The sequence below is a fragment of the Notolabrus celidotus genome, chromosome 19 (genome assembly GCF_009762535.1).
Source record: "Notolabrus celidotus isolate fNotCel1 chromosome 19, fNotCel1.pri, whole genome shotgun sequence".
In the NCBI taxonomy this organism is placed as follows: domain Eukaryota; kingdom Metazoa; phylum Chordata; class Actinopteri; order Labriformes; family Labridae; genus Notolabrus; species Notolabrus celidotus.
Window position 1 is genome coordinate 17592967 of NC_048290.1, and position 22911 is coordinate 17615877.

The following is a 22911-nucleotide window of genomic DNA, read 5'->3' on the forward strand; positions in this document are numbered from 1 at the left end:
GTTTGAGCAGAGTGAAAGTTCAACAGTTAAACTGTGACACTGTGTGTGTGTGTGTGTGTGTGTGTGTGTGTGTGTGTGCGTGCGTGCGTGCGTGCGTGCGTGCGTGCGTGCGTGCGTGCGTGCGTGCGTGCGTGCGTGCGTGCGTGCGTGCGTGCGTGTGGTCTGTACAAAGACGGTCTGATCCTCACAACACCTCATGTGTGCAGACTTTTCATAAACCTGAACTGTTAAACATTTTACGGTGTGACAGAATAGTTTGCATGTCTCACTTTGGCCCTCACATAAGGGGGATCTTTATTGGTGTTTTCCTTTTCTGTTAAAATTAGATCAAAGAAATAGAATGAGATCAAAGAAATAGTGAGATCAAAGCAGTAGAATGAGATCAAAGAAATAGAATGAAATGAAAGCAGTAAAATGAAATCAAAGCAGTAGAATGTGATCAAAGGAGTAGAAAGTGATCAAAGCAATAGAATGGGATTAAAGCAATATAATGAGATCAAAGCAGTAGAATAAAATCAAAACAGTAGAATGTGAACAAAGCAATATAATGAGATCAAAGCAATAGAATGTGATCAAAGCAATAGAATGTGATCAAAGCAGTAGAATGGGATCAAAGGAATAAGCTGGGATCAAAGCAATAGAACCAGCTGAGTAGTAGGACCCTTTTCTCTTAGACTTCTATGAGTCGCCCCCTGCTGGCTGTTATAAATAACACAGTTTTATAGCGTTTGTGTTTTTGGGGGGATTTATGAACAAACAACTTTTCTGGAAGTGCTTGAGTTTATTCTTTTACATTTATTTACACGTTAAAAAGTCTGAACATCGTGAATACTCGAATGCTTCATGACAGCCGGACTGAAAAGAGTCTTATGACACCTCAGGCCAAAGTCCAGCAGAGACGCAACAAGAGGCCTTTATCCTTTACTACATCCTGATAAGGAGGTTCAAGGACCTGCTGACAGAGTCATCTGACCTCCTCCAGTCTTCTTTACGACGTGATAAAAACTTTAAACTCTCAGCTGTAGTACGTCCCGTTGTTCTTCCTGACTGAACTCACAGACTGGATCTGCTCTCTCAGTTTGTCCTCCCAGTCTTTGCACCAGTTCGGGCTCCGCTCCAGGTTCTGGTAACGAGTGGCTAACTTGTCCAACGCCAGCACGGCCTCTGGAAGATCAAAGGTCAGGCCGGCCCTCTGCACCACTGCCTGGAACTTGGCTGGAGAGGCGGTTGCAATATAACACCTGTAATAAGAGATTTAATGATTACAGAGAACACGATCAGATCCGTCTCACCGGGAGGCGTGTTTGGCTCATGTGTGATTACAATAACATCTCTGCACAGTAAAGAAATGTTATATATCAGGTTAAGAGCCAGGACTAGAACAACTGTTTCACTGCTGCATGCTGACCTGGAGAAATTATAAAACTTTGTGTACGTTTTCGTCGCCCAAAGTATCTAAAAATGCGTCTCAGGTTTGAAAACACCTCCTGAGAAATCCCCCTAATGCATTGTGCCCGTGATGTGTAGTGTGTGTGTGTAGTGTGTGGTGTGCAGTGTGTGTGTGGGTGAGCTCAGTGTGTTCGACCTGTTGATCTCGGCGTTGTGAGGACAGTGGTAGTGATGCCAGACAGCCACGGCCGTGTGTGGACACAGCACGTACTGGTTCTCCTCCCAGCACCTTCTCATGGTCTCCAGAATACCATCATCGTGGACGGTGCCGGTGGTTAAAACCTGAGCCAGCTGAGAACATAGAGAGAGAGGTTATCACTGCAGGTTCATGTCTCACAGAGCAGTCTGGATGCACACATTGGATGTGGGAAGACTTGTACCAGTTTCTGCTGGTTTGCAGGTAGAGAGTGTCGATGTGTTTGTTGAAACTCCTCCATCATTTTCTTCACCGCAGCGCCGTTTCTTCCCAGCAGCAGCCAGAACACTCGCTCCATGTTGTACGGATCCTGTAGGACACAAACATGTCATTACACCTCACAATGACAACTTCAAATGTTCATGTAGAAACTTGAGATACACTCAACTCACCATAAGATTTAGGATGTTGGGTTCACAATACTCATAATAATTTGGCTTTTTTTAAGGGTGTAAGTAACAAAGTTTGAGTTCAAGCTTTAAAGACGAGACGCTTTTATTTTGTTCTTTTACTGCATCACACCAAGGTTACTTTATTTCCTGATTTATAAATGTACATGCTTTTATTCTGAAAGGACATAAAGGGTGCTTCAGCTGGATCATAGAATGACAGGAGGAAAAGGAACAGTAGGTATAAAAGCTAAGTGCCCCTGTGGAGTTATAAGCTCCAAATCAAAGATGATGATCAAAAGCGGCTGAAGCAATAGAATGTAACCAAAGCAATATAATGTGACCAAAGCAATATAATGTGATCAAAGCAATAGAATGTAACCAAAGCAATATAATGTGATCAAAGCAATAGAATGTGACCAAAGCAATATAATGTGATCAAAGCAATAGAATGTAACCAAAGCAATATAATGTGATCAAAGCAATAGAATGTGACCAAAGCAATAGAATGTGATCAAAGCAATAGAATGTAACCAAAGCAATATAATGTGATCAAAGCAATAGAATGTAACCAAAGCAATATAATGTGATCAAAGCAATAGAATGTAACCAAAGCAATATAATGTGATCAAAGCAATAGAATGTGACCAAAGCAATAGAATGTGATCAAAGCAATAGAATGTAACCAAAGCAATATAATGTGATCAAAGCAATAGAATGTAACCAAAGCAATATAATGTGATCAAAGCAATAGAATGTAACCAAAGCAATATAATGTGATCAAAGCAATAGAATGTAACCAAAGCAATAGAATGTGATCAAAGCAATAGAATGTGACCAAAGCAATAGAATGTGACCAAAGCAATGGAAGTGATCAAAGCAATAGAATGTGATCAAAGCAATAGAATGTGACCAAAGCAATAGAATGTGATCAAAGCAATAGAATGTGACAAAAGCAATAGAATGTGAACAAAGCAATAGAATGTGACCAAAGCAATAGAATGTGACCAAAGCAATGGAAGTGATCAAAGCAATAGAATGTGATCAAAGCAATAGAATGTGACCAAAGCAATAGAATGTGATCAAAGCAATAGAATGTGACAAAAGCAATAGAATGTGAACAAAGCAATAGAATGAAATCAAAGTAATAGAATGTGATCCAAGCAATAAAATGAGACCAAAGCAACAGAATGTGATCAAGGCAATATAATGGGATCAATGCAGATATTTTTTTCCTGCAGAGCAGGTGTGAAGACATTACTCATTACTGTACGGCAGAAGCAGAGAGAGAGATTGTCCACTCATTTATTGGCGGCAAAACATGTTAAATACAAGTTCAACTCAGAGACTTAAATCGTCCGCTATGTGTGCTGATGTTTATCTGCCTTATAAGGTACAGTTACAGTTACAGTCCTGATGGCATCAAACAGCATCCTCAGTTATCCTCAGTCAGTGAAACCTCTCTCATACAAACAGGTGAGACGGTCTTTACCTGGATGTCAATAGCAGGAGCCAGAGTCTGTGTCACGTTAGCCGCCATGGAGAAGTCACCGCTGCTGACCGTCCTATGCACGATGTCGTTAGAGTTAACCATCGCCACCAGCTTCAGGGGCAAGCCCATCTGCTTCACGATGAAACCAGCTGAGAGAGAGAGAGAGAGAGAGAGAGAGAGAGAGAGAGAGAGAGAGAGAGAGAGAGAGAGAGAGAGAGAGAGAGAGAGAGAGAGAGAGAGAGAGAGAGAGAGCTCGGTCAGTAACTGGTCTGATTTGATCTTGTTATAGGAAAATTATGTTCCCCCCATTTCTTCTGTCTCCTCCAGCGGTACAAACCCACCTGCGATGTTCCCGGCTCCTCCTGTGGGAACCACCACCTCCAGCTCGGGTAGATCCCCGTCATCCTGCATCCCGCTCAGCTGCAGGTAGGCGTAGATGAAGTGAGCAAGCTGGACCATGATTCTGGACCAATTCACAGAGTTCAGACTCATGAGGCAGTGAGACTTCACCAGATCCTGATCCGCGAACAGATGACGCAGAGGCTGGTCAATGTCGTCCGAGCTGCCGTCGGCTGCAGACACAGAGACACGTGAAACACCTGCAATGTCTCAAACCAAACTGAACGTGAGGTATGAGCTCTTCTACCTGAGAACACGTGGATGTTATCCTCCAGACATGTGATCATGTGTTTCTCCTGGACCGGCGTGATTCTTCCTCGAGGATAAACCACCAACACGTCCAACCCACTTAGACCTTTAGCGCTCTGGATGGCGGAGCCGCCTGTGTCTCCTGAAGTACCTGGAATCAAAATCAGACATCATACTCAATCTACTTCTCATGCTCCTGGGTTCAGTAAGACCCCTACCTGTTAGTGCAAACAGAGATGACAACGAGAATCCACGTGTTAGGCCTTACCTACAATGACGGTGGCTCTGTGGTTCTCTTTCTGCAGGAAGTAGTTGAGGAAGCGCACCGTGCACGTCATAGCCAGGTCCTTAAAGGCTAACGTCTCTCCGTGGAAGAGTTCCAGGACCGACAGACCCCCCTTCAGCTGGGCGATCTGCACCACTTCCTGCACCGAGAAACCGGTCAGAGCTTCACCGACCAGGACTTCACAGAGGAGGAGAGAGAGGTTGTTTAGTTGCACCAAACACACACTACAGAAGAAGAGTTCAGTATCCCAGCTCACCCTGAAGGTCCTCTCTGGGGATCAGCTGTGTGGGGATGAACAGCGAGGCAACCTCCACCACCAGCTGGGTGTAGTCCAGCCCCCTCCAGCCCCTCAGGGTCTGTGGGCTGAGCTCAGGGACGCTCTCCGGCATGAACATCCCGCCGTCAGGAGCAAAACCTGAAAACAGAACATCCCGGAAGTCCCACCCAGAGACGCCGCCCCGCGTGCTGCAGTACTTCATCAGGCCTTAAACACAGAGAGGGGAGAGGTACTCCTTATCATCCACTGATTCTAAAGATTCTCCCTTTAACTCTAGAGAAATAGATCTTTTGGGCATCTCTTTTAGACGATTAACATGTCTGAAAACTGGGAAAATGTGCGATAAATGTTCCCAATACTTAAAGACGTCATTCTGAAATGACTCCTGTGGTCCATTAAGCAAAAAAAAAACCTTGATCCCAAAAACCTTCAGCGAGAACCCTAAGAAACTTTCGTAAGATCCAGAGAATCTTTTGCAAGATATAGAGAAACCTTCAGAATTGTCCAGAGGACAACTTCAGCAATAACCTTGAGAAACTTTGTAAGATACAGAGCAGCTTTTGCTACATCCCAAGGAACTTTTGCAAGATCTGGAGAATCCTTGCAAGATCCTGAAGACAGTACTGCAAGATCTTGAGAAACTTTGGAAGATGTTTTATTAAGTTTTTCAGGATCTTGTTTAAATTTTTTGGGCTCAAGAAAAAAATTCTTGACATCTGACAAAGTACAGCAGCATCTTTAAATATGTCTCAGGCCCTCGCAGGAGATTCCCAATGATCATTTAAAACTTTCTCAGGATCTTGCAAATGTTTCAAGGGGTCTTGTAAAAGTTGTTTAGAATCTGCAAAATGTTTCTCCCGATCTGTCAAAACTTTCTAAAGATTTCAAAAGAGTTGTTCATGGTCGCTTTAAGTTTCTCAGGATCTTATAAAACACTTGCAGGATCTTACAAGACTTTCCCATGACCCCATAAAGTTTTTTTTCAGTATAGACCCACAATCCCCCCCCCCTTCATGTCCCTTTGTGGACTCTTCAGCCTTTACTCTCTACACTGTGCTAGTCATGACGTTGTCAAAATGTATCACCGAGTAGAGACAAACAATAAACTAATATTAAACCTTACTGAACAGCCCTGAAACCAAAACAACTATCCAACAGACCGTCAGCACACCTCAATCACACAGCAACATGCACATCAATTACCTCTGTGAAGTAAAAAAGGATTCTGAACACAACTTGTCCTTCTTTAAGTTCCCTCTCACGTCCTGAGGACTAACCTCCAAGTTTAACTTCTGCACTATGAAAGATAAATATTGACACGCTGTTCTCACCCTGAGGAAGATAAAAATTGAACTTGAACTTTGGAGCAACCTCTCTAAGATATCTCACTAAGATCTTCTGTACGTGTTGAAGTTTCTCAAGTTACAGAACATGCATGTGCTCAGAGGAAGAGAAAAATAAAGACTGACGTTATTTTAATCTGGAAAAATAGCTGGAAATACATGAGGAAAATTGTATTCCTTGATGAGTTTCTTGAAACAAGATTTAAAACTTATTTCAAGGAACTTATCAAGGATGTTTAGGCTTCAAATATCTTTGTGGAAGATTTATTTTTGGACTTGGCTTAGATTAAGTGTAATAATATAATTTTACTCAACATTAGACACTTTTATATGGTAGGATTTGAAGATTTTTGCAGTCTAGCCATCCAATCAGTCATCTGGCATGCAGCTGATGGAGAGCCTGTGGGTTTAACTGTTTTTTAATCATAACTGATGATATTTAAGACGTTTCAAAGTCATTTTTATTCAGACAACACTGAAGTCAAAGGACTAAAAAGTGCAAATAACAGAGACTTAAATACAGTAACATGAGTAAATGTGATCAGGTGCCATGCAACTCATGTATACTTGAATAAAATGACATTAAAGTATCTGTACTTTTGGTTATATATCTACATCAGTTTGAGTCAGCTGATCAGTAAAGCGCTTTGTTTACGTCTGAGTTAGCAGGTATAATTCTGAACACAGCCGCTTCAGTGACTCAGCACCTTCATAAGAGAGACAAATCAATGTTCATTTACAGTCTGAGGAGTCTAAATATCGGCTATCGTTTCATATAAAGTCATTTAAGTCGAGTTTGACAGCTCACAGCTTACCTCGATCGATGTGGACGAAGACATTTACCACTGTGTGGATCAGTGGATTACCATGAGGCAACAGCGCGTCCTCTCATTGGCTGAGAGGGCAGTGGGCGGAGTTTTGTGGTGCCTTCAGGTTCAGTCGAAAAATTTGATCTCTCAGGTTTACATCTCCAAAAGCAGATTAATGCGACTCGTTCTGTGGTTTGTTTTTATCATGTAGACGGTAGATTAGTTTTCAATAACTAAAAATGTTGGATTTAGTTTATGCAATTATTATTTTCTTGTATAAAAATACAAAAGTTCTGTGATTAAGCCTTTAAAAAGGAACAAACGTCAGTATCTGTGAAAGACAGATCTGTCATCAATGTAATCACCATTATCATCTGTAGTGGAAACCACTGCATTAATAACAGTCTTCTCTGGACCTGAGCCCGTTTAAGATGGACTGAGGGGAAGTGGAAAACTATCCTGTGGTCGGATGAATCAAAATCTGACATTCTTTTTGGAAATCATGGACGCTCTAAAGAGGAGAGGGACCACCCGGCTTGTTATCAGAGCCAGCGTCCCTGATGGTATGGGGATCACAAGAGCCCATGGCATGGGTAGCTCCCACATCTGTGAAGGCTCCATTAATGCTGAACAATATATACAGGTTTAGGAGCAACATATGCTGCCATCCAGACAATGACGTCTTCAGGAAGACCTTACATATTTCAGCAAAACCACATTCTGCATGAATTACAACAGCATGGCTCTGTAGTAGGAGAGTCCAGGTAGCTCCAAACCTTCAAACTCTAGTTTTATTAACATTCCACGAACCATCCCAACTTTTTGGAATTGCAGTTGTAGAATAAAACTAAACTGTCACAGCTCTAGAATAAAATTAGAGAGAGAAAGTACAGCAAGGAACAATTACACTGCTAAATTCAAGGTCTAAATCAGTCAGCAATACTCATGGGATAGTTGTCAAATTTCTATAAAACATTTTTTAGACAGTATATATTTCCTCTAATTATTTTGCAGGTAAGAAACTGACACAGAGAAGACATTTGATTTATACCATTTTCATTTTAATGCACATCTGCAAACAAGTAAAAACATATATACAAGTTTTAACACTGGAGACGTTACAAAAATGTGCTTACAAAATTCTGAACCATGCAAATAACTGACATGAGACATAAAGAGTATGGAGAACATCATTCCCCCACACACTCACACACACACCACCATAAAGATAGAAATAAATACACACTGAAAAGAGGAGCATGTGGATTCCATCGGTTAGTAACAGTCCCTCAAAAAACAGATTCAGCCAAACACTTTTAACAAAAGATTAAAAAAAAAACCTTCAAATGCAAAATGTGTTTTAGTTTTGGTCTTTGAACGCGTTCTCCTTCTTATTCAGAACAAACAAGTATTGTGGACATTTTTCAGTAACTGTGTGTAGATACTGCTGGAGAAGAAAAATATTTAGAGCTCCCCCCACTGACTAGCTGCGGTATAGCTCATTAAGCCCGCCTCCTCCATGTTAACAGATGGAACATGGGTCAAACTATTAAATCCAAAACACAGCTCAAATAAACGTTTGTCAAACATGGTTTCTGCCATTATAGTTAGTTCTTATCATTCTGACTTATGTCTCAGTGTTCATGTTCCTGACTCGTTTACTTTTAACTAGTTATTGATTATATAAGAAGAGTGATAAAGCAGGATCAGTTTAGATCTGACTCTTCTTCAGAATGTTGACTTTTCTCTCGGAATTCTGACATCAAAGACAGAATTCTAGAATGTTGTCTTTGATCTTAAAGGCAGATGTATATGTTGTTTATCTTCTTCTTTAAAATAGTAACTTCCTCTGTGGCTACCATTTTGTTCTGGGTTTGTGGTCACAGACAGGTTAAGGATGTCAAAGATTGTGGAGACGGACAAACGTCTGTCACATTATGGATTTGGTCCTTTTAGTGGGGATTGAGTTGTCCTTTATTTCCTGGATAATAAGAGCTCTCTTTAGGAGTTTCTTTTAGTGGATTGAAGCTCAGTTTTAGTTGGTGAAACACAAGTTAAAACAAAATGACCATTAGGGTTAGAAGATAATCATTTCCAGTTTTAGTTTAAGGGCACTTTCAACTAAAAATATGTTCTTTGATTAGTTTCCCGACATATTTTCAAACTATTGTGTTTAATAAACTGTTAACGTAAACAGATCTTTCACACATCCATGAACATTAATCATGTTAGCAATTTAAGAGACAGGCGGGTAAGGAGAGTCTTTAGAACACTTCAGGGCATGAAGGGTTAGAAATTATCTCTCTGCTTGCGTAAAGGTAAAGATTTGAATCACATAGAGCCTGTAAAGCGTACCTTCATGTTTGTATTGATTTCATGATTCAGTAAGTTACTGTACTTCTGTGCTGCTTTCTTTCTGTTCACCTTTTTAACATGTTACATGCGTGCGTCTGGAGATTACGGCAGTGCTAGATTTGAGTTTGCAGATACATTCAAAGTGTAATCTTGACTTAATCAACTAAAACATTATGTGCACAAAACAAGAGAAAAGAAAATGACATAAAAATCAGCACTGAGTGGGAAGCTGTGCTGCTGTTCACACTGAATGTTACCAAAGGTTGATCTACACCGTTTAGCTCCGAGCTAGCTTACCCATTAACGTCAAGTTAGCAACGGTTTTAGGTTCTTAAAATCAACCGCTGTACTCTTCAAAGTGAGGGACATGATACTGGTTAGCAGTTTGTAGTTGACAGAGGTACTCGTAGGGTTAACATCTTTAAAAATTCTAACTTGAAGTTTGTCCCTAATGTAATGCTACCTAGCTGTCTGTACCTGATGCTATGTTGCTTCCTGTAGCCAATGCAATGCTAACCAGCTGCATGTAGCTAATGTGAAGCTAACTACTCTCTGTTAACAAGCTATCTGAGCTGATGCTATAATACTTCCAATAGCTGATGAAATGATAACAAGCTGTCTATAGCTAATGTAAAGCTAACTAGCGGCCTGTAGCTGATGCTACGTTACTTCCTCCATGCAGCTGATGAAATGCTAACCAGCTGTCTATAGCTAATGTAATGCTAACTACTCTGCAGCTAATGTAATGTTAGCTAGCTATCTGAGCTGATGCTATAATACTTCATGTAGCTGATGGAATGCTAACCAGCTGCCTATAGCTTATGTAATGCTAACTACTCTGCAGCTAATGTAATGTTAGCTAGCTATCTGAGCTGATGCTATAATACTTCATGCAGCTGATGAAATGCTAACCAGCTGTCTATAGCTAATGTAATGCTAACTACTCTGCAACTAATGTAATGTTAGCTAGCTATCTGAGCTGATGCTATAATACTTCATGTGGCTGATGAAATTCTAACCAGCTGCCTATAGCTAATGTAATCCTAGAACTGCGTAGCAGCTGTACACAGGCTAACTAGTTGCCTGTAACTTGTGTAAAGCCTGCTGTGTGTCTGAAGCTGATTTATTGCTAATGTGGGGTAATGCTAACTAGCTATCTGTACCATACGTAATGCTAACTAGCTGACTGCTGCTGATTTAAAGCTAAGTAACATATATTTTTTCCAGTGGCCCTGATCTTCTTCCATAAAAGAGAAACACGTTTCCTCAGGAGAGATTAAAAGTTCAGTGACTGATGTTCAGAGTGAAACGCAGCACAGTTTCCTCAGACGTCTCAGAAACAGTTTGTTGTCGTGTTAAAGTAAAGAGACTCTAAATGAATCTTCACTCGTTGTGGGACAAAAAGACGTTGAAGAAGTAAAGAATCCAGAGGGTTACTTCTACATTATTCAAAAGGTGAGGCCCGTCACTTCATATTTATTCATCCAGACAGAAAACCCTGTCTCCTGTTTCACATCATCAAACAGATAAGGCAAACATGTCTCTTACAATAAAAAAATTCAACTTCTAAAAATTAAAAAACGCTTAAAGAATACACATGCACTATTGCTCATCCCAGTCTGCTTGATCCGACTTCAACGTGGTCCCGGGGGGATTTCATTAAAGCCGAACCTCTTTTTAAGAATCCTGTCTGGTTATATTGGTAGTGTTGGACTCTCCCTCCGATGTTCAGTGCAAACTTAAAAATCTGAGCACAAGTCTCCATAAGAGCGATGGCTGAGAGAAGCTTTTTTTTCTCCATGATGCACTAGGAAGCGAGAGGCGCCTCCTTCTCACTTCAAGGACCACGTCTACGAAGTTTTCACGGTGGTCCTCACTGATAGAACTTTGAGTGTAAAAGTGGTCCAGGCTCTTCATTGACAAAGTCTTCCTTTATAGCATGTTTGACATGAGTGTTTCTGAATGTTTAAACTCCCACCTACCACGTCTGAGAAGAGGAGGCAGGAGGAGGAGAAGGAGCAGGTTACGAGTTCTCCTGCAGCTCTTTGGCCTTCACCAGGATGGTGTGGACGTCTGAGATGGGGTAGTCCTAAACAAAGAAGAAAATAAAATCATGTTAAGACAGATACCGTTGGCAAATACTTTGGCATTTGCTTATTGCAGTAACTGATCTGTTGCATCCAAGTGGCAACTTCCAGTCCTGAGAAATGAATCTAATGTGCTAAAATCACTACACCGCCAGACCAGGAGAGGGCAGCAAGAAAGTGACAAAGGCCATACAACAAAGATGACACCATAGAAGGAGGCAGACAGGCCGGCTTCATAATAAGTGACACTACAGTTAGACTGTTGGTATGACTGAGATTACTCTTGAGCTGGTTTTGATCAACACTTGGAGGAGACAAGCTCTTGAGACAAAGAGGATTCAAAATGTCTGAAACGCTCAACTTGTAGGAAGAAGACAGATTTTAAAAGCCATGTCAGAGATGGACTGGTGTTCCAGTTTAAAGAGCGACCCTATTAACTGGAGACTCTCAGCCGGATGCATCCCTCACAAACGTCTTTAGATGATCATTAAATATCTGATGAGGATATTTGGACATCTGAATAAAAACTAAACTAGGATGCATTCCCGAGGACTCCTGTGTTTCAAAAGCTGTTGTAAACTCCACAAACACTGACACGTTCAGCTGAAGGTCTCCAGTTTACAGGGTCACTCTTCAGACTGCAACACCAGGAGCTGACAGAGACACATTCACACTATCAGGCTCAGAGAAGACCAATGTTCAGGAGTTATTAAACCAAGTGAATCACAGGTGTGTGTGATGTTATTGTGGACGGAGGGGGAAATAAAAACACTGAGGGTACTCTACCAATTAGAAACAATCAGCATTGCAGGCCCCTCCTCCTTATACCTCACCTGTAGTAATCTCATATTGACCGTGAAGTCTCCCGCCATTATGTTGTCTTTGATGAGTCTGTGGACAGAGAAGGAAACAGACGCCATGATGCACACGAGGAATCAGAGGTGACAGGAATCCTAGAAAACAGTCTGACAAGCTTACACCAGCATGGCGCAGCAGACCAGGAGGAGGAAGTGGAACCGGTCCTGGTCCGAGAACAGGGTATCCCAGATCCGGATAACGTCTGGCAGGAGGAACTCCTGAGATAACAACAAGGTCAGCCAGCGGAAGGTGAAATACTGCGGTTTGATCTTCTGCTCTTCCTGAGGGGAGACATGAAATGGGAGTAGAACAGCAAAATCATCAGTTTGATGAAAAATGCTCACAGTCCTTTTTATCTGTCGCTCTCTCCTTCCGCCTTCCTCTCTCTCCTTCAAAAATCGACCCTGAAGCTCCCTTTAAAGAGCATAAACAGGAAGTGACCTCACCAGCTTGAGGTAGAGCTCCAGGTCTTTGTCTTTGAGCATGGAGTACACACTCTCCATCTTGTACGTGATGCCGCACTGCGAGTCGTCAAGGCTCTTAATGAAGTTGTCTCTGTTCTCCGACATCAGGTTGGTGAAGCAGAAGAAGGTGTCGGCTTCAGCGTGTTCTGAAAGGTCAACCACAAAGACATATCATTCATCTCTCCTGAGTCAAACATCGTCACTCTGTCACTTTCATGGTTCAAGTTTTACCGACCTTTCCACTGGCTGTTTGGGTCGGTGGCGAAGGTGTAGTAAATCGGCCCGACGATCTCGTTCATGCCCTGGACGTAGGCGATGCCCGGGTTGAGTTTGGCGTAGATGAAGAGGATCCGCTCCACCACCTCCCAGTGAGCTTCACTTCCGCTGGGCAGCACCTCATACTCGTTAGACGGATACAAGTTCAGTGACTTTCCAGGGGAGCTCACCTGGAGGACGGACAAAGATAGAGAGGTTATTTTTCATATTTATGGCAATCAAAAAAGATAAGACGGGAAAGTAAACAACCTCTGAAGAGATTCTGATTCCTCTGAGGTGTTGAAATCTTTCCTCTTTCTACTCGTTCTCCTTTAATTCTCTCTAACGGGCGTTTAAATGCCTATTTATGAGATTTAAAGCTGCTTAAACAACTTCAGCTTTAAATCTTACAGACACTTCAAAGCATGTAGAGTACTCGTTGAAAAGGCTTACTTATTTACTTCTGCATGTTGGCTATTGAACAGGAACATTTACTGTGTCAGTGAAGGTTCCCAGGATGTTTTGCAGCTGGAGGAGAACTGTTTTGATATCATCACCAGTGTCATGTTCTGCAACTACACGAAGTTTCCAAGATTATTACCAGTTTGATTTCGTTTTTGGGACACACATCGAACATTTAGTTCCCCTAACACAGATGCAACCATGGTGGCATGTAAAAAAGTTGAGTTCCCCCTACTTGCTCTTCTTACTTCAGCCTCGTTCACGAACCAAGCGCTTGCTGTGCATCTCTTCGAGTCTGACTTTAAGATGATTAAAGATGATTTAAATAATGTTGTTGAAATACCTTTATTATGAAACCTGCATGTCTCATGTTTTCAGCAGTGTAACTTTACACAATGCGAACGGTAAATTGAAGTAGGGATGGGCATTTCAAGCCAAAATACTATTCAATAATCATTGGTATCCATTCGACGATTATTCAAATAATCAATCGGAATGCTTCTTTCATGCAGAATGCAGAAATTCAATGCTCCACAGCTGTGTGACAACATTACATGACAGACCTGATGGTACGTTAGGAGCAAAAGAAAACATTTTGAAAATGAAACCTTCGTTTGAGTCAAACACCTTTCTCTGTTCCTCAGGTTAGCCTCACATGTGGCTGCACGCTGAGCTTTAGTTCTTCAGTCCTGAGGTTTTAATACGTAATGCTGCCTGAAACCACGTCACCACATCCACACTGCGCCCACAAACACACCACAAATTAGCCGTTACTTACGTTTGTGACTCCACTGCGGTTGCGGTTTACAGTTTGGGCTTTCAGCGTGGTTTGTTCGACGCGTCGACGCAGCGTCTCGTAATCGTTTTGAGGATCCAGGATGAGCTTACAGGGGTAATCTGTGGGCCGCTGGAAGAAAGCCATGTCTGGGTACAGCCGCCTGAAAACACAGACACACCCTGCTTTGATTTCCTTAAAACACGTTTCCTTATTATCCTGATCCACATAAAGACTGTTCCTTCTTCCACCCACATACTATAAAAGACAAACTAACAGATGTCTGAATGAATCTTTTTATAAGTCCTACCTTACGTCCTTGTCTATCTGAAGTAGAATTTCATTATCTTTGAAGTAGTTGTTCCACCTGCTGTCTGGGTTTGGATTCAGAGGCTGAAAAATAATAAACAAAACAAAACAAAAAAATCCTTACAGAACAAGTTATAAGTGACTTCTTGTTACACCAGCTGATCATTACTTCCTTGAGCTCTAATTTTTGGGCCATATTTTACATTTGTCTTAGGTCACTAATCCTGGAATCTTGGAAATATTCCCCCTCAGTCATCCCATTTAATTAAGATTTAGTGTGTGATGGGATCCGTCATTTCTGATTTTCTCATCATGCTCAGTGTGTTTATGACCGTTCTGGTGACTTCTGTCCCTCTCCTCTACTCTCTCTCTGTCTCTAACAGACCTAAATACAGCTTAAACTTCTTTAAGAGACGACAAAAAGACTTTTAAATATTTGGGTATTTGCCAGCCTGTGAATCAGTACTGATTGCATTGTCACGGTGGTGCAAGAGCTGCAGGTGTGACTGAGAGTAGAGCAGAGAGACACACAGTGCATGGGATAAGGCCCAGCTGCATTAAGAGAAAAATCAAGCATCTTTCTTAGTTTGGGTGGAGGTTTAACTATGATTTTTTTTTATTATTATTTTTAGTAGACTCAGCAAACATAGCACATAACAGCAATGCAGTCATTAGGCTAAGGAGCAGCTTTTATGCACAAATAATTTACAACAAAAACTAGATAATCAATCTGAAAGAGAAAAGTAAAAATTTAATTTAAAATTCAAGAAGAATAAATAAATGCAAAAATAAGTATTTAAAAAAAACAATTAGTTCTTAAAAATAATTAATCATTAAAAATAATTAGTTCTTAAAAATAATTCAAATAAAATAAATAAATATAAATTAGAATAATAGAAAAGTATTGAGATGAAATAGATACAATAAACTTTAAAGAAAAATAAAATAAATAAAATAATAATGTATCTCACAAATCAGTCAATAAGAAAGTCAACTGAAAAAGAGATGAAGCATCAGGTGCCCACCTCATCTGAAAACATTAGTTTTTAACAGTAATCTCCCAGCTACACTCTACATATTGTAATTATGATTTTTAAAGCAAATCTGTCGATAAACAATCAGATGCCTGATTTATTTCCATTCACATTGTGATGTTGATACTGCCGCAAATCACTGTGCATCCCTAAAGCATGATGAACTCCCAGGTCCTGATATGAGGGCTGGAATAAATGAGAATAACTTGAGCTTATCTGTCGAAGGTCTCGCTGCACAGAATAAATTGTTGCAGTAGTCGTTCTGCATGAAAAGTCAAACAGTGTTTCAAAAATGTGCTGATGCAGACGACTTGAAGTCAAAGTCTCGAGATATAAAGATCCTCTTTTAACTTTTTAACTCTTGCACTTTACTCTGTAAGAAAACGCTCAATGTTTACCCACAGAGAACATTAAACAGTCTGTGCTGCCAAGTCACACACCATTATGATTGGACAGAAGAACAACAGAGGCTCCACCAATATCTGCCTGCTCTCTCTCTCTGTGTGTGCGTGTGTGCGGGTGTGCAGGTGTGCGTGCGCATGCATGCGTTCGCGTGCGTTTTAGTCAGCCGGTACACTTCATCGTCAGCTCAGGAAAACAACAGCTCAGACTCACATGATCCTCCATGGTGACGTCTTCTCTAGAGAGGCCCAGGTTGGCTTTGGCAATGCCCGGCTGGATGATCATTTCTTTCAGGAACTGAGTGTATACCTCCCTGAGAGAGAGAGAGAGAGAGAGAGAGAGAGAGAGAGAGAGAGAGAGAGAGAGAGAGAGAGAGAGAGAGAGAGAGATGGGGCATAGCAGAGGAACATTTGATGAAGTAAATATAAACCTCCGTATTCAGGCTTCTGCTGGATTCAGAAACACTCATTGTTAGCAGTCATGCACCCTTAAGGTCATTTCATTGATCAAAATCACAATGTTTTCTATTTCTAGCCTCAGACATGAGAGAATGTTCTTGTTTCTTCTGTTCTCATGATTTAAAATTTACATTTTATAGATTGCCAAAGTTAAAAAAAAAAGGGATCATATAAAAATCACATGCATTGATAATGACCATAATCATCGGCTGCAGGGCTAATAATGGAGCCATGTATATTTAATGCTCCAAAGTGCCTTTAATATGTGAAAACAGAGCAGGGGCTCAACTACAAGTTTGTTTATTCATAGCAACCCCACCAGCGAGCATCATAATAACCTGCATGAGGCCGGTGAGTCACGGATAAAAGAGGTTACTCAACAACATTAAGTGATGTCCTCGGGTGGACTGATAAAAAGCACCTGATTCTGTAGTTTCCCAGACACACAAAATCAAGTTAAGCAGTTCAGCTTCAGAGGAGATTCTCTCTTTGTTTCTACCTTGTTCCTTTTTTAAAGTGTCTCACATCAGAATAGAGAGGATCCAAACACACAGAGGGGACTTTAGATGCTTTTGTGAAAATGAAACAACCTCATGTTGCTCTCTTTAAACTCACTCCACTGTTATAAACAAAGTGACTGATCCAGGCTGCAGGACTCTCTTGTTCTGCAAGATACATTTGTGGTTTTGAGCAGTGAATGCCTTTCTGAGAGCAGTGAATGCCTTTCTGATAAAAACAAAATCATCTTCCTCTTCCTCTTCCTCATAAAGCTCTCTCTCTGCAGGGATCCTTCTGAAATGTTGTAAGACTCTCAGAGTAACAACCTGAGCCTGTGATTGACAAAAGCAAGAACTTTGAGGGAGCATATTTAGCTTGTTGCACTTTCCCCATAGGATAATGTTAGCCTATTTTGAAATCTGCTGGAGTAATTCACATTTACACTATCAGTCAAAAGTTTGGACACACCTTCTCATTCAATGCTTTTTATTTATTTTAATTATTTTCAACATTGTAGATTAATACTGAAGACATCAAAACTATGAAATAATCTGGTTTTGCCATAATCTGGATTACAGCAGTAGTCAAATAGGGCTATCCATTGTGTACTAACCCTACCTCTGAACAACATAACTGCTTGTCTCAAACACATTAAGAAGGCAAGTCATTCTACAAATGAACTCTTGTCAAGGCTCATGTTAATTAGAAACCATTCCAGGAGACCACTTCATGAAGCAGACTGAGAGAATACCAAGAGTGTGCAAAACTGTCATGAAGGAAAAAATATAAAACATAAAACATATTCTGCTTTGTTTAACACTTTTTTGTTCATTAAATAATTCCATATGTTTTCTTTCTTTTTTTTTTTTTTTTAGTTATATTTTTGGGATTTGTATGCCTTCATTGGATAGGACAGCTGAAGAGAGACAGGAAATATGGGGAGTGGAGGGTGGGGGAAGGCATGCAGTGAATGGTCGACCAGCTGGGAGTCGAACCGGCGACCTCTGTGACGAGGACTATGGTCTCTATATGTGGGGCGCTTAGACTACTAGGCCACCAGCTCCCCCATAAGTGTTCCTTTATAGTTTTGATGTCTTCAGTATTAATCTACAGTGTTTCAAATAATCAAAATAAATACAAACCCTTGAAAGAGAAGGTGTGTCCAAACTTTTGACTGGTAGTTTATACTTTTAATATTTGTCACTCAACTGGACCCAAAAGTAGTAAAAATTAGCTCCAGGTTTAATCATACTGGAATTTGTTACTTGCCGTGGTTATTGTTGGGTTATCTCCCTCTTTTTCCCCTCCTCTCTGCTCCCTACATGTTCTGCTCTTGACTGAGATCGGAGAATAAAAGCAGTGCCATGCATGTGTTTGGACGCTTACTAAATTAGTAATTACTAAGGAAGGAGGATGTTTCATTTCAAGGCCTTAGAATTAGCTCTTTTTTTTTGGTTATTTTTGTAGTTTTAGTTAATAGTGTTTCTATTTTGTTTAAGAAAGAACACCTTTTAAATTTGCTTAAACGTTCCCTCCTTCTCTTTTCCTTTGGTTCAACCTTTAACGTTACTCCCTGTATCCCTCAAACATCTTCAGGTAGCGTAACAAATCTCCATTTAAAAACTTTGGATAATTCAATGATAATTACATTTAATATAGGCTTTAATTTTGTCAGTTTCTACCATCATCTAATCTTAAAAACACTCTGTCTCTCGGGTTGAACAAGCTCTCCTTCTTACCTCTGCTTCTTGAGGAAGGACTCCCATAACGTCTGATCGAGAGGTAGATAATTAAGAAGGATCTGAAAGAAAATGTAGAATGAAAAGGTCACATGAGTCATGAGCGCTCATCACAACAGTCTGACCTCTGCTGCAAAGCTTCATGAAATGTCAGGCTTATTCTATAATCTTTATTTGCAGAAGCATCCTTTACTCAATAGAAGTCTAAGAGAACATGTTCCTCCTCCTCAGCAAATGTATTCCCTCAGTTAACATTTTCCTAATATCTCTTGGAACACAATTTGAGAAAATATTAAAAATAAAAAAGGAAGAAATATAAATAAAATATTATTACTGACGCAAAAAAGTTTAATCAGTAACAGTTCAGCAAGATAACACTCATGCAGTGACTCACCTTCCAGCAAAGTGCTCGTATGCCTCCTTCAAATGGGACTCCTGAGTTAAATATAGAAAAGAGAGTCAAATATGTACTTTTAAATACCTGAAATAACTTTACCAGCACAGTAATCTATGAGATGTGAGAGTTACCATTGAAGCAGAGTTCCCTTAGTGTCTTCAGATTTATAATTTCTTCACTCAAGGCTACTTTGAATTCCTGTATCCTGAAATAAAAATGATAAGGTTAGATATATATATATATATATATATATGAACATTATGAACACTAGTTAGATTGTTTATGACATTACTAGTTCACTAGTGAGTCTTAAAACTGTTGTCTAGTAAACAAGTAAGAGCACAAAGAGCACTAGTTGTACTAGTTTGGGTCTTTTTTGCCTTACTAGTTAACTTGTGTGAGACATTTTTTCACATTAGTTCACTAGTTACAGATATAAGTGCTTACTAGTGGTAATTTGTGAGCAGCTAGTTGAACTAGTTACACTATAAAACATGACTAGTTAAAATGAATGACAATTGCAGCCCTTTGCTAGTTCACTAGTAAAATGCAGGTGTCAACTCTTGCTCTGCTTTTTCATTACCTAGTACACTAGTAGGGTAAAATGTCTTCAAGTGTTCAACTAGTAAGCCCAATATGTCTTGTACTAGTGTAACTAGTGGACATTTTTAATCTAACATGTTTACTTGTTAACAATTACAAGCATTACTAGTTGACTAGTAAGGTCTTAAATGGCCTCACTAGTACAACTAGTGAATATTTGGATCATCGTAGTGAACTAATACACTCTTTTGAGTCCGATTTGTGAAATAGTGCAGCAAAAAATACCCCACCTAGTATGACAAATTATTTTTATTTTATTAATAGGCAACTAGTTAGCTTTAAAATGTCTTCATAATTGTCACTATTTTATACATTATATATATGAAGAGTTCATTTACAAAAACGGATAACTCTGTTTTTATACATTTTCAAAAAACATATTTTTCATTTTAACATAAAATCCTAATAAAGTTACATTTTTAAGATATATCTGATTAGTAAAGTTATTTTGACTTAGTCAAAGCCACCCCACCTCAGTTGATTGATCATACCAAAAGCTACTATTAGAAATAAATGGGGTTTTTGAAACATTTTTTTAATTTTTCAAAAGTGAGTTAACTGTTTTTGCGAATGAACTCTTCATATATAATATATAAATATATGATATATATTGTATATTGTATTGTGTTGTATATATATTGTATTTAAAATCGTGTCAAAATATCGCCTCGTGACGTCAATATCGTGTATCGTGCGTATCGTCTCATGAGTGCATCTTCACACCCCTACTCTATAATAAAAGGTGAACAACTCTATTTAACTTACAGCAAATGTGAAAAAATGTAAAATATATATTTTTTAAAGCACTAATATTAAAAAATCTAACATGTTTGCATCAGATGAGTTTTAAAAGTTTGCATAAACACCATAATAAAGTGAACTACATGAAACTAACATGGAAAATGTGATTTAAACGGTCACATTACACCGAAACAAACACATTATACAGCAAACACGGTGTGACTGACATATAACAGCTGATTTATATCGAGGAATTCACACATACTGTGATAAGTTGACAACAGTTTCCCCTCTGCTGACAGAAACACTCGGTCAGCAGAAACTAGCTGGATCACAACGTTAGCTGATTGTTAGCATGCTGGAAGTGTGATGTGTCAGCTGATGTGCTAACAGGGAGTTAGCATAGCAGCTACAAATTACTGATTTTTAGTTAACGAAGATGTTCGCTGTTTGTGACATTACAATGTGATTTTTAATTATTTAAATCAGAATGAACATGATGTGTGTTTTTCCTCTTCTGCTAAAAGTTAGCTTCTGTTTGGTTAGCTGAGCTTCTAGCTTAGAACACTGAAGTTTCTCGGTTAGCATGCTAGCTGCTACATTGGATGATCTGGGCTGTCCGTGTAAAGGTGTAGAGGTGACTCACCTGTTCTTGTACGCGGTAGACATGTCTGCAGGTCTGCAGGTCTGCACCTCTGCACTGGGGGACAAGTTCTCCTGTGGACGAGTCCAGGAAGAAATGAATTATTGGACAGAGGGAAGTCCTCCTTTCACTTCCGTCTTCACAACAACACTGTTAGCGCAAACACACTCACAATCACAACACACACACACTCAGTCACTCATTCACTCACTCACACACTCACACTCACACGCACACATGCACACGCGCGAGGCAGAAAATGGGTTCAGATTCCTAATGAAAACACCATGTTCCTATTTCCACCCAGTTATTCACTGACAGCTTCAAATAAAGGACCGTCTCGTTTTTAAGAGTTTTCTCAATATACTGTAAATTATAAACATGATACAATAACAGCTTATTTATATTTAGAAAGAAGGTTTACACACTGATTTAGTTTTTTATTATTTAAAGAGAAAGGTCAATGTTATGTCATTACAAGTTAATTTACTTGTATTTCATTTTCATTATTATTATAGCCATCTGCTAGGGGTAGGAATAACAGTGTAACTCCATACAACACAATACGATAAGATAAGATACAATACAGCATAATAAGATATGATATTACATAATATTATAAGTCACGGATATGGTAAGGTACAGTACAACATGACATAACAAGACATGAAAAAATACGACAAAGCGCAATGCGAAGCGATACGATTCAATACGGTTAGGGTACGTTTCGGTTCAACATCACACGACATCATAAGATATGACCAGTGGCGGTTCTGAGGAGGGGCCAACAGGGGCCAGTACCCCTGTAAAACTGAACCTGGACCCCCCTGTGGCCCCCCTCCACACCAAACAAATATTATACAACAAAAAAAAGCTTCAGTATTGCGCAGATGTTACAGGCGGAACACTTGCGTGTGGCACTTGGTTCCCTTAGAGCGCTAAGTGACTCATGTTGAGTGTAAACAGCCAAACAGCTGCTGTCAGTCTTCATTTTGATCTAGTACACAGTAGTATATATGTCTACTATAAAGGGATGCACTGATGTTTTGCCAGTTTGTTCTCAGCCGGTCCTCGCCCTTCTCAGTCTTTTTTGTCAGGGTTGAATGTGTCGCTCTGACAACACCCTTGGCCCAAGCCTGGCCCCCTCAGTCAAATTGGTCTAGAACCGCCACTGGATATGACATGACACGACACGACAGGATAAAGCATGATATAATACAATACGATATATGATACAAAACAATACGATATATGATACAAAACAATACGATATGACACAGTAAGGTATGATACGTTATGGTACGAAACAACACAACACCATACAGTACAACAGGACATGACAAAGCATGATAAAAAAAAAAAAACAATACGATACAGTAAGGTACAGAATGTTAAGGTACGACACAACACCATACATAATGGCATGTCATGACACGACACAACAATGCATAATGCAAAATATTACAAATACGATATGATACGGTGAGGTACGGTACGTTACAGTACGACACGACACGACACAACCATACGACACGATAAAGCATGATATAATACAATACGAAATTATACGATACAATGAAACGGTAAGGTAGGGTACATTACAGTAAGACATAACACGACACAATACGGTATTGTATGACTATATAATGAGCCTCTGCTGCATTTTGTGAAAGAGCTGCTTCTTGAACAGAGATCTTGTAGTCTTTTGTTTTGTGTAGTGTCAGTAATCTAAAAAGTAAAAAGACCTTTTTTAAATGTCAAACACTTGGACAATAAAACAGATTCTGAACCATATATTAAACTAATAATAAAACACAGCAGTGGTAGGTCAGCACTGAACACTGTTAGTTTGCTGTCTGTTGTGGTTGTTGGTTTACTGTTGGTGGATTCTGCTGCCTTCAACAGTCTGTAGAAAGTGTCAACTCCATACGGCCACTAGAGG

At 39.8% G+C, this 22911-nt stretch overlaps 2 protein-coding genes across 2 annotated transcripts; both read right to left on the reverse strand.

Moving 5' to 3' along the window:
* Positions 1 to 265: 265 nt before the first annotated feature.
* thnsl2 (threonine synthase-like 2) lies at positions 266 to 6984 on the reverse strand. Its single transcript, XM_034710344.1, has 9 exons — positions 6896 to 6984; positions 4717 to 4944; positions 4443 to 4637; positions 4173 to 4325; positions 3868 to 4098; positions 3527 to 3675; positions 1830 to 1955; positions 1586 to 1740; positions 266 to 1241 (listed from the first exon to the last, which is right to left on the reverse strand). The coding sequence occupies exons 2-9, from the start codon at positions 4937 to 4939 to the stop codon at positions 1016 to 1018; spliced, it is 1458 nt and encodes a 485-aa protein (XP_034566235.1). The 5' UTR covers positions 4940 to 4944; positions 6896 to 6984; the 3' UTR covers positions 266 to 1015.
* A 944-nt stretch (positions 6985 to 7928) lies between these two features.
* On the reverse strand, positions 7929 to 21288 carry tbc1d13 (TBC1 domain family, member 13). Its single transcript, XM_034709548.1, has 12 exons — positions 20973 to 21288; positions 19114 to 19187; positions 18980 to 19020; positions 18586 to 18647; positions 16104 to 16203; positions 14456 to 14538; positions 14149 to 14308; positions 12889 to 13099; positions 12636 to 12799; positions 12310 to 12470; positions 12165 to 12222; positions 7929 to 11333 (listed from the first exon to the last, which is right to left on the reverse strand). Exons 1-12 carry the CDS (start codon positions 20993 to 20995, stop codon positions 11268 to 11270), a joined length of 1203 nt encoding a protein of 400 aa, XP_034565439.1. The 5' UTR covers positions 20996 to 21288; the 3' UTR covers positions 7929 to 11267.
* Between the last annotated feature and the right edge of the window lie 1623 nt (positions 21289 to 22911).